Source organism: Rhinolophus hipposideros (assembly GCF_964194185.1).
Source record: "Rhinolophus hipposideros genome assembly, chromosome: 7".
Lineage (NCBI taxonomy): Eukaryota > Metazoa > Chordata > Mammalia > Chiroptera > Rhinolophidae > Rhinolophus > Rhinolophus hipposideros.
The window spans coordinates 33,239,494-33,252,216 of NC_138053.1; the positions used below are offsets into that span (position 1 = coordinate 33,239,494).

The following is a 12,723-nucleotide window of genomic DNA, read 5'->3' on the forward strand; positions in this document are numbered from 1 at the left end:
GAAAAAGGACTGTTATCCAAAATATACAAAGAACTCTTAAACTGAGCAGTAAGAACATGAAAAACTTGATTTGAAAATGGACAAAAGATCTGAACAAATATCTCACCAAAGAAGATATACAAATGGCAAATAAGGGTATGAAAAAATGTTTCATACCATATGTTATCAAGAAAATGCAAGTTAAGACAACAATGAGATAACACTAAATATCTATTACAATGGTCAAAAGACAAAACACCAAATAGACCAAATGCTGGTGAGGATGTAGAGCAACATGAATTCTCTTTCATTGCTGGTGGGATGGAGAATAGTACAGCCACTTGGAAGACAGTTCAGGTTTCTTACAAAGCTAGCCATAGTCTTACTATCAATCTTACCTGCAACTACACTCCTTGGTATCTACCCAAATGAGTTGAAAACTATGTACACACACACACACACACACACACACACACACACACACACACACCACGCTACACATGGATATTGATAGTAGCTTTATTTTTTTATTATTTTTTAAACTTTTTATTTATTTAAGCGTGCTTTTTCAGGACCCATAAGTTCCAAGGCAAATAGTTGTTTCAATCTAGTTGTGGAGGGCACAGCTCACAGTTGCCCATGTGGGGATCGAACCGGCAACCTTGTTATTAAGGGCACCACACTCTAACCAACTGAGCTAACCGGTCTCCTCTATAGTATATAGTTTTGGACGCCAAAACTTGGAAGTAACCAAGACGTCCTTCAGTAGGTATTTGGATAAATACTGTGGTATATCCAGACAATGGAATATTATTCAGTATTGAAAAGAAATGAGCTTTTAAGTCATGAAAAAATATGGAGGGATCTTTAATTACTAAGTAAAAGAAGCCAATATAAAAGGGCTGCATACTATATAATTCCAACTATGTGACTTCTGGTAAAGTCAAAACTTTGGACACCGCAGAGAAGATCAGTGCTTGCTATGGGTTAGTGGGGAGGGAGGGATAAATAGGCTGAGCACAGAGGAGTTTTAGGGCAGTGAAACTATTTTGTATGATACATGGTGGATACATGTCATTACACATCTATCTGAGGCCATAGAATGTACAACACCAAGAGTGAACCCTAATGTAAACTATGGACTTTGGGTGACAATGATGTGCCAAGGTAGTTTCATTGATTTTAACAAATGAACTGCTTTGGGGTGGGATATTGATAGTGGGGGAGGCTGTGCATGTTTGGAGGTAAGAGTATATGTGAAGTCTCTGTACTTTCTGCTCAATATTGCTGTAAACCTAAAACTGCTCTAAAAATAGTCTATTAAAAACTGTCATGGCCCATTAAAACAACCCACTATGAGACTCCATGTGTCTATCCATTTATTTCTAGCTAAAGTTGAGGTCACAGCCAGCAATTAAAACATGATTTACATTAAGTTAAAGGATAAAGTAGCATTTTAAAAGCAGCTGCCATTACTTGCATTATTTATTCATTAGGTACTGTGTATTGCAGAATTCTGCTGAATAAAGACAAATGTGTTCTCATTATTGAAGAACTTACAGTCCAAAGATAGAATAGAAATTCAGGAACAACTTTAATTTCTCAGGATCATCAAAACAGCATTCTAATGGGAGGAAGCAAGTCCAAAAGACTCTTATGTGGATAAGGCCTCTTACTCAATATTTGTATTTATGATTCTTGTACCTAATTGCATATTGAGAATAACCAGACTGTCCTCAATTTGGCCCAAGTGTTGGCCTGTATGTTTTTTATTAACTTGGCAAATTGTTATGGATGCATATTTCATGAATCTAATAATATTAAGCAAGTGACACTAAAATACACTAAATTGTTCAAATATGGCCAGGGGAATCTCTTGAGTCTCACTGAACCATTATCAATCATTCAGAAGCTTCACCTCATAATAAAAGTGCTATGCTTATTGAATTTGTAAATAGCAGCATTATACAATTGGGGAGTTCATTTTTTCTCTTCTAGATGTTTAAATATGTCTTCTAGGGGTATGCTCCCATAACTAGTTCTTGGTGTGTTTTTGTTTTGCTATTGTGTTTGTTTTATTGTTTGGGCCAGATGAACAATTTCCCCTAATTTAACTTAAAACTTAATACAGGAATGAAACCTACTTTCCTCTTGAAGATTTTCTTGTTGCAACTTTCCCATTAGAGGAGACAGTTTGACATTGCGTAGCTGTAGAATATTATGATCACTCTGAAACCTTTGTCCCACTACTCTTCCTTCCTATTCCTGTTCTAAAGAACTGAACTACTTCAAATTTCCCCATTTTCATTTTCTCTGAAATCACACATATTCTTTCCTCTGCTTGCGATGTTCTATCATTCCTCTGCCTTCCTAACTTCTTGGATTCATGGTGCCATAATCCAATTTATTTCTTTTACAATCTACACACTCTGAGTGAGTAAACTTTGTGTCTGGTTAAATGCTGTTTTTTACTCAATGCTGTGTTCCCATGCCCTCACACAATGCTGTGTTCCCATGCCCTCCCTGGCCCTTAGTAATTGCTCAAGAAATGTTGGGTAAATTAAACTAAGTGATGCATTTTACTTCATTGTCATCAGCCAGTGATGTTTTATGTAAAATCCAAAATATATGTGTTTAACTGTTTAAAATTCATTAAGTTATCCTAGAGAATTTAGTATCCTAACCATGCATTGCCCACCTCCTCCCTTCCAAGTTCCTTTTAACTTAAACTGTTTTGTTCTTGCAGTTTCTGCAAGTGGAGAAGTCAGTGTGATAGAGATGCATTAATGCAAGCAGGATTTGCCTAGACATCAATAAACTTGAAAGGCTCCCAGTGGGCCACTTGCAGTGTCAATAAAGGCTCATAATTACTTGCTCCTTTGAGCATTTTAGATCTAACCCCCTAGTTCACTCTGCTGTGAATACAGGCTCCAGAACTGAGAGGTTCTTAACTTCCTAAACCTTAGGCGAAGCATGTCAAACATTGGCCAGGACCTCGGTTTTTGTTTTTTTTTTCTGTTCTTTTTTTTTTTTTTTTTTTTATTGATGGAGCTGGCTGTTATCCTTATTTTAAGTTCTCAGGGGAGTAATAACTGAGAACTCCCCTTCTTGCTTCTTGCCCCCCTCCACTGGAGGATTGGTGGTGGGCCTCACTGTTTCCTGGACTTATGTGGGTGTAAACCCCAGGGACCAAGATCGGATGACGACAGCTGAAATCACTGCTCAATAAGAAGGAAAAAGGCATTCCTTTGAGAAGTTGGGGGTGGGGTGAAGAGAAGGACTTGGGATCAGCGTCTGTACGTAGGGGTATTCCTGGCTTACAGACACTGTCTCATGCTAAAGGTGTCTCCGGGATTCATGGCCGGCAGCCTCCTGGTGAAGAGCCAAATCAAGGTTGGGCACAATCGAAGCATCAAGCTTCTCTCTGGGTGAGGGAGGGGACCAAAGGACAGTGGAGAAGTACTCAGACTAAAGAATGGAACCCAGGACTGGAAAAAGGCCCCTGCCACATAATACAATAGAAGTGAGGAAACAATAGGAGGGAGGAAAGGGTGAAAATGAGATAATAGTCTCAAATACCTATCATTGAGATTTTTATAAAAGATCTTGTCCTTTGCTTCTTTCCCTCCCTCCTCCTTTCCTTCCTTCCCTTCTTTCTTCTTCTTTCCTATTTTTTCTTTTTCGTGTGTGGGTGTATTTGCATAAAAAAAGGGCCTTGGTGACTGCTTTTACTGAGAATCTTGTTTCTCCTCAACAAAGTTTAAGTGGGATTGGAGTTTCCTTGACTTCAGAGTGAAAGTTTCCAAATGGTAATGAGAGTAACATAAATATCCATAAAGTGCCAAATGACACTTCTGTCATCACTTGTTACCTACAGGATTCCCAATCCAGGTTGTCATCCACCACCCACCCTGAGTGGGTGATAGGCCAATCGGTTCACGTGTGTACTTGTACTTTGGAGCTCTGCATGGATGGTACAACGCCCTCTTCGCCCTCCTGATTCACTCTACTTGGGATGGCTTGTGGATAAGTGTGCGCCCGCGCACGTGTATGTTTAGCAAAGGCGCTTGGAGGAAGCGACCCTTCTAGTTACGCATCTCCAGCTCAATCTGAAGAATTACTCCACCAAGAAACGTCCCTAATCTGCCCGCAGTACAAGTGCCCTCTTTACGCTGCTGGGGACAGACTGTCTCGGCGCTTCTCTGTCCTTGGAGCTGGAGCTTTGGTGTTCTGGGAGAGCTGCCTGACTTCCTCCTGGAATGCTGAGCTTTCCCCGGGGTATTGGGGTGCTGGTTCCTGTGAGGGAGGGAGGGAGGGAGGGAGTGAGTGAGTGAGTGAGTGAGTGAGTGAGTACACGGCTGTGAGCTTGTAGGCTTCCTCTGTTCTCGGAGCCAGCAACATTACTCTCTCAGCAGCCCCGAGCTACGCGAGGCAACAGCAGCCCCCGCCTCCCCAGTCCGGTGATTGGCTGGGTTTGCTCATCATTTCCCTGCTAAGAAAAGGGAAGGACCAGTGACGCCCCCAAACCAGCTGCAGAAGCGGCTGACACCTCCAGTGCACAAGGTGTCTTGTCTTTAAAGAAACCTGAGCCCTAGGGAGGCGGCGCGGAGCAACCCGGCAGGGCTGGCGCGAATCGGGAGGGAGAGCGCTGGGCAGCGCTGGAGCAGCAACGGGAGCTCTGCCACAGAGGACCCTCGAGACCTGCTCCTGAGATCCCGGCTCCACGCTCTCCTCGCATTTTACGGATTCCGCCCCCCCCATCTCCCGAGACGATATCTCCCAAAACGGAGCTTTTATATCCAGAGAAGGTGCCGGTGCTGGGGCAACCAGGACTTTCCCGGGCACCCAAGATGCGCTCCATTAGGAAGAGGTGGACGATCTGCACGATAAGTCTGCTCCTGATCTTTTATAAGACAAAAGAAATAGCAAGAACTGAGGAGCACCAGGAGACACAACTCATTGGGTAAATGCAAAGCTTAATTTCAGAATATTACAAAAAGTCAAGTCATAAATGATATGCGAATATAGACAATAGAATGAGGGTTGGGATAGTATGTGTGTTCCTATAAGCTGCTGTGTGTTTAGTCTCATGAATTAAATAACAAAGGCAGTTGTTGAGGCGTGTTCCCAATAAGAGTTCAACTTGTCCCTGTGCGATGGTCTTGACAGTTGTGTGGCGCCGGGGCTCGCACGCCAAAGGGGGAAGTCACTGCAGAAGTGTCAACAAAGAACCTGTGCCCTTGTCCTTTTCATCCGTGGGCAGAACTCAAGTGAGATATCTTTATTCACCATCTGGTTGCCCTTCCTTCTGTCTCTACCCTATCACTCTAGGAAATGCTAGAGAAAACTGGCTTTCTAAAAGGCTAAAGTTAAAGCCCGGAAAGCAGGAAACGAGTCCCCACTGTTTCTTTACTCTTCTTCGGCGTCGGGTACATCTGGGTGTCTTAGTTTGAATTAGAAACTCCAGCACAACCAAGGATACTTCCTTATTTGCTCTTTCGTGGGTGAAACGCATGGGCGTCATGGTTACAGTTTTGGAAACTGGGTACTGTAGCTTCACATAGACTATATTTCTGCCTTTAATTTTTTTTTCTTTTCTTTTTTTTTCTTCGGTTTTTCTAGATGAGTTCAGACTCTATCCCCACCCTAGCAAGTTCTCTAAATATCACACTTCCTTCCTCCCTCCCCCTGGCCTCTGTGTCTTTGAAGTTTACGCAGGAGGTGCCTGCAACTTTGTGTTGCTTACATAGCTTGGAAGCGTTTTCTGAGGATGTGAACCTGGTTGTCAACTGTGTTCAAAGTCCTGTTTCGGAAATCCTCCCTCATCCCAAGGCTTCCGCTGTCGGAGGAAACTCCTCACTGCCAGAGATGCCCGCTTGGGTTTTATTTTCTTTGACATTTATTGAGCGAAGATAGAATCAATTTCTCTCTCTCTCTCTCTCTCTCTCTCTCTCTCTCTCTCTCTCTCTCTCTCTCTCTCTCTCTCTCTGTCTAAGCGCGCGTGTGCATGTGGCATAGGACTGCCAAGACGTGCACACACAGGAACTTCATGCACTCCATTTCTTAATATACCTCGCTCCTCCCTAAGTCATGAGCATTTAAGTAAGAGTCAGTCTTCGTCCTTACAGAAGGAATCACTGGCTGATAGAAAAGGAAGATAGCCAGAAGTACAGTGGAAAGGAATTGGGAGAGAATGAAAAACCTAATAAGGAATGGGCTGGAGGGTCGTTACGTATCAACAAATCTATAAATGGTCTATTCTGGGGGTGGGGTGGGGAGCCGAGCTGTACGAGTTCCTTTACACAGGGCTGCAAATGCAGTCTAGTTCAATTGTCAGAAAAGAAGGCTGTTGGCTGGGGGTGTGGGCATCCCCGGCAGACCTGCCTGTGCTTCCCAGGCAGACAAAGGGGTCTGTGGGAAGGTGATGAACCAGCGCGTGGGGGAGAGGCGTAGGCTGGGGCGTGGGGTCGAGGCTCTTTGTTCCCTTCCGGCTCGTGGGCTCCCAACACAAGCTTGAGCCCAGACAAAGCGACCAAGCTTCGCCAGGACTCTGAGGGTTCGGGCCCACGGTTCGAGACCCTGGAGAGCAGGAGTGGGCGGAACGAGTGAGGGTAGGGAGGCGCCACAGGCAGCCAAGGCGCTCTCTCTGGGCCTCCCTACCCGCCCGCAAGAAGGAGGCGCTCACGGCAAGTCCCTCAGGGGTAAATGACAGACCTGGGACGCTCCATGTTTCAGGGGCGACGTTCCTCCTGTGGCCCTTTCCTGGACGCCGCGGGCCAGTGGGCGCTGCCCAGGGGGCAAGGGAAGAGGAGGCGGCGCAGGTACGCGCGCGGTGGTGGGGCTGGCCCGGCTGGGTTTCGCTCGCACCCTTTTCCGGCTGAGCTCCGGGCTCTTCGCTGCTCGCCTGAGAAAGCCCGGGGTGGGCGCCTGAGTTAATCCCCCGGGAGCGAGGTGCTCGTGGGGGCTATCCCCTCCTGCCGAGAGCTGTTGGCGAAGGTGGAAGAATGAGTGAGGAGACCAGAGAAGGCTCTATCGTAGGAATCGGGACCCCTTAAAAAAAAAATCTCTTTTCCTGCTCACCCAGCAACCGGGCTCCTCCTCTAATTAAAACCCACAATTAGAGGTGTGAGTGGGGCCAGGCAGAGAGCCTGCTGCGGGCGTCGCGCTTATAAAACTGTGCCCCGCAGTGTCCTGGCTGCTGTGGCCGCCACTGACCGTGCAATTGGCGCTGCCGGGAGCAATGCAAGGACGGCCGGTCCCCCTAAGCACTCTTTCCCTTTTTCATCAGAATAAGCCGTTTAACGGAAAAGCTTGTGATGATTGTTCATGATTTCGTTTCAACTCCCAAATAGTCCTTCTGGTGGAGGAGTTGACTCACCAAACGACCATCTCATTGACTCTCTACCTAAGCCACGTGGAAGGGGCTAATTTTGAGATGAGGAAACTAGAGTGGAGGTTTGGCCACAGGGCCCAGGCCAATATTCAAAAGTGACATAAAAGAGGTAGTCTTTGACCTTTGGGGAGCACCGCATGCCTTGTGTGTGAGTGGGCAGTCCATTCAGTTAAGAGCCTTCCATATTCCTCTTATTTTTGAACATACCTCTACATTCATATTTAGCTTCCCTGCTACCATTTTGCAATAGGCAGACAGTTTCTCTGTCCATTGACTCTCTCCCTCCCTAACTGAAAGTCCATCTAGAGTCAGTGCAGTATTACTCTTATGCACAACGTTGAACAGTCATTCCAGGCACAAGGTAAAAGAATGGCACAACTTTCCTACCAACCATCCACATTCTCACATGTCCACAGGAATACTAGTGGTGTGTTTCTTTATAAGGGTCTCTGAGAATAGGTCAAGTAATTATTGGACATTTCAAACTGATATTTCCTTCCATGCAAGCCTATTCACTGCCTGGCATAATGACTCCTTAATAAAGTTGAACTCAAAGAACATTGGGGATATCAAGTGGTCTATTCTTGACTGACATTTTTTCTTTATAGGGAAAAATGGCACTTGCCTCATAATTGGCCCATGATGTCACAGGCTCTGTGTGCTCTTCAGGTATAACTGGAAATGTGTTAACTTAAGGGACCTACAGATAAAAATATGAGGGTATGCTCATTTAATGAGATAATGCATTTGAGAGTGTAACATAAACTTCAATAACATACAAATATTTGTTCTGATTGTTAGTCATTAAAATTTGCCACATACCGTTTTTCTGGTTGACCACAAATGAGACTTTAATTTACTTTTCTTATTATTTAGAGATCTTTTTTTTTTAATTTGTGTACCTTAGGTTGTCTTACCAGCATTGGTTCTGAAACTTATGACAGAATTGACAGTGGAGATAAGCATTCATTCTTAGAGTATTACTTACATTGTCAGCAAAGTTTCTTCTAGTTTGTTTTAGGGTAGAACACACTTGGAAATCAGGAAACTAAGAATCTGCACTTTACTTCATATGTTATATTTGAAATTCTGCTAGAAACCATAAAGCAGTAAGGTAAGGTAGCACATCTCTCATCTTTATTTTTAGTTGTTTGACACTTAGGCAATGAAAACACAAAACTGTCTCATGCTGTTTTCATGCTTAGTTGGGTGCAAGTTCTTTTCGTTTACATGACTCTTAAAATTTTATATTAAAGAGGAAATCTAACCTAGTCCAAAGGAAACACATTCATTCCCAGACCAAGTAATGAAGATTTTTCAGTGGGGTTGAATGAAGGGCTTCTGGGCCCTAATTTCATGGAAAAAAATCCATCATATTTGTTATGTACTGCAAAATTAATAGAATAAATTGTAGTGATGGCTGACAACTCATATTTCAAATAGAAAAATATTTGTAACTATCAGTAACATAACTAATGATTAGTTTCTGTCACTAGTATTCCATAGATGGCCATCTAAGTGGGTTTTCCTTATCTCCATATAAGCAGGAATACTTTACAATATATATTGCTTTATGCTGCATTATTTCCTTGATGTGTTTTACATTTTTTCCTTTAGAAGTACATATTGAGTCTTTCTGTATATAGCCCTATGCAAGAAATGTTTTCAGTGCAGCTGTTTATCCATCACATCCAATCTGGAATGGAGAACTAGTAGGGTGTGGCAACATCCTTCATGCTTTGCATTCAAGGGAAGGAAAAGCTTTTTTTTAAGACAGGATACTACCAAGATCACAAGTGAAAAGTTCCTTGGAACTCATTTAACTTTATACAAAGAAATTTGCTCCAGAGCCTCAGATCGCACTAAGCCTCGCCTTCTCACACAGGAATTGCATTGACTTCAATAAGCGTGACTAGTTGTAGCTGTTTCCATCCCAAGTCCTTTCCAGTGACAGGAGTCTGAAATTTGGCTTACCACTAGTTCAATGAAAGCAATTCAAAAAGCAGAGTTATATAGCAGCATTTCATTTATACAAAACTGATTTAAACTTTTAAACATATTTTTTTTTAATCTTAGAGGTTCTGAAATGGCTCCATAGATGGGTATATCATAACAATCATTCTGCCATATAAAAATGTATCTGTATCTACATCAGGAAAGCAGTCTTCTAGAGATATTTAAACATGCCGGCCCATGTATATTTGTACTTCTCCTATAAAAAAATTACTGATGGTAGAAGTAATTATTATAATTATCGCAATCTGTGGTTAGAAAGAGATGCTATTGACAGGCCAGTTATTAAAAAGATGATGACTGGAATGATCCCTACCCCTAGAAATGGTGAGTTTGTGCCATACTCTTAAAGGCATATCTCCAAAAGTGTGAAGGTTAACATCTGTGTATATCCACATTTTCATTCATCTGTAGTTATTATCATTAGACATGTAATATAAAAATTACTTCTGGGCCACTGAGTAGTAAATTGCTCCCCATGTTTCCTTGCATCCTAAATGACCTCTATAAAATGATTGCTATTAGCCATGCATAGGCATACGAATGTACCATTTTCATCAGTAGGGTAGAATAAATATTAATTTTTACATAGTTCTAAATTTCACAAGGAGTAGTTGCATGTGATGCTTTGAGTTGTTTCAAATTGGAACTACATGTTTAAAAAAGAATGCAGACCAAAATTCCAAACTATAAGTCTCCAATTACAGAATTCATCTAACAGCTGTTTCACAAGCAGTGTTTCCATTGATAGTAGGAGAGGATTGCCTACATAATAAACACAGATTTAGACTTTGTGACTGAGCAAATCATCATGTTACTTTTTAATTATGTTTTTGAGATTCTAAAACATTAAAAGTTCACATGTAAAGAAATAAATGCATTGACAGGGCTATGCCATAAACAGGTGGCTTTTTAATTTTCTGAGGCTAGGTTTATATTTATAAAGTACCAAGAAAATAGTCTATTGAACAATGATCTGGTTCAGCTATAGATGTTCTAATGGCATGAATGCTATCATAGGCACGTGTCACCTTCATCGTTATTCCACTATCCCAGCTACTACCATGACACAAAATGTATTTGCCTGACACTATTGAATGGAGGGAGTAGCACAGTTGATTCTTTTGATATAAAAGAAAATACCAATAATAATGGCTACTCAATGAGTTTTCTCCCCACTACAGTTTTTGTCTCCCCCTCTTTCTCTACCAATTATCAGGAAAGTGTCTCTTGTTGTGGTATTTTGAGACTCAATATAACTTTAGAAATTAGCACTTCAATAGTGTTTAATAAATTACTTTCACATACAGAGTCCCACTCAGTACTCACAAATTCATTGCAGATTAGCTAATGTTACTGCAATTTCAAAGGTAAGGTAAATCCTCAGTGGCCTAGAAAGAGAATATTGTCCAAGGTCATATAGGCTGGCAAGCAATAGAATCACCAACATGTCTAGTTCACCTGATATTCCAGGGTCTTCTTATTTCTTAACAAAAGCTCTTTCCATTATATCTGTATGCCTTCTGTGAAAATAAAGTTACAATCTTGGGAGTCACAATTATACAGATGCAGAAGGACTGGCCAAACATCCTGTCTCTATTGTCTAAACACAGCAGGAAGGGATGGGCTAAAGGGGAACAGAACTTGGATGAGAATTATTTTCTTTAAATACCACAGGTCTTTTCTTTCTTACATTTTTTCCCCCAGAATTCTTTTTTCCCCCCATGCAGGTAACATTGGTTTATATTGGTTTACCAGGGTTTATAGTGGTTTATAACATTATATAAGTTTCAGGGGTACAACACTGTAATTTAATACCTGTGTACACTACAGGATACTCAACATCAAAGGTCTCCTTTCCATCTGTAACTATACAGTTTACCCCTTTTACTCATTTCACCTATCATCCCTTCTCCCGGTACCACCAATCTTTTGTCTGCATCGATTAATTTGTCTTTATTTTCTGTTTGTTCATTTTGATTTTTTTTATTCCACATATGAATAAAATCATATGGTATATGTCTTTCTCCATCTGACTTGTTTCACTTAGCATAATACCTTCAGAGTTCACCCATGTTGTTGCAAATGGCAATGTTTCATCTTTTTAGAGCTGGGTAGTATTCCATTATGTGTGCGTGTGTGTGTGCGTGTGCGTGTGCGTGTGTGTGTGTGTACCACATCTTCTTCATCCAGTCATCTGCCCATAGACACTTGGATTGTTTTCATATCTTATCAATTTTAAATAATGCTGCTATGAACATAGGGGAGCATGTGTCTTTTCTAATTACTATTTTCATATTCTTTGGATAAATACCCAGAAGTGGAATAGCTAGATCATATGATAGTTCTAGTCTTAATTTTTTGAGGAACCTCCATACTGTTTTCCATAGTGGCTACCCTAATTTACAATCCCAAGAGTGCACAATGGTTCCCTTTGCACCACATCCTCTCCAACACTTGTTATTTGTCGTGTTTAGTTTTAATAATAACCAAATGTGAGGTGATATTATGATTCTGATTTGCTCCTAAATTAGTCATGTTGAACATCTTTCGATGTACCTGTTGATCATCTGTATGTCTTCTTTGGAAAAATGTTTATTCAGATGCTCTGCTCATTTTTTAATTGTTTTTGTTATTGTTGAGTTCTATGAATTCTTTGTATAGTTTGGATAGTAGCCCTTTATTGGATTTGCAAATATATTTTCCCATTTGTTAGGTGGTTTCCTTTGCTGTCAAAGGCCTTTTGTTTATATGAAAATGGTTTTATTTAAAAAAGAATAAATGTAATGATTATCCTGATAAAGTTATATTCACTTTATCTTTATAATACTTTTTATCAAGCTCAATTATACCTCTTCTTCTAGCATGTAGAAAAAGTTATATCTACAATTTGTCACCACCAATCTAAATCAAATTACGTATTATAGAACTTAGACAAAATTCTTCTTACTTTCACAAATATGGCATGTTTACTTTGTTTCAGAGATGGTGAACTGTGTTTGAGTCGATCACTTGTCAATAGTTCTGATAAAATCATTCGAAAGGCTGGCTCTTCAATCTTCCAGCACTCTGTAGAAGGTTGGAAAATCAATTCCTCTTTGGTCCTGGAGATAAGGTGAGTTCCTTTAATAAGACAGTATGCATTTCACATCGTGTTCTTGAATATGTTGGGCTTGGCGAACTTATATTGAATGCTTGATTTATAGTTTAACTATGGATATTTTAATAAAAGAATGAATCAGCTCTACTTATTGTTATTCACTGAAGAATATGAAACCATAAAACTGAAATCATGCAGTCTGAAATTTAAGGATGAATATGTGAGTCTTTATACCAAT

The 12,723-nt window shown here is 41.1% G+C and overlaps 1 protein-coding gene across 1 annotated transcript in view; it reads left to right on the top strand.

Annotated features, from left to right (window-relative positions):
* Positions 1-4,498: 4,498 nt before the first annotated feature.
* Positions 4,499-12,723, top strand: part of ST8SIA4 (ST8 alpha-N-acetyl-neuraminide alpha-2,8-sialyltransferase 4) — an 81,401-nt gene continuing 73,176 nt past the window's right edge. Inside the window, exons 1-2 of the mRNA XM_081054039.1 lie at positions 4,499-4,942; positions 12,369-12,500. Of these exons, the coding sequence (XP_080910165.1) occupies positions 4,830-4,942; positions 12,369-12,500 (245 nt within the window). The 5' untranslated portion in view covers positions 4,499-4,829. The remainder of the gene's footprint in view (positions 4,943-12,368; positions 12,501-12,723) is intronic.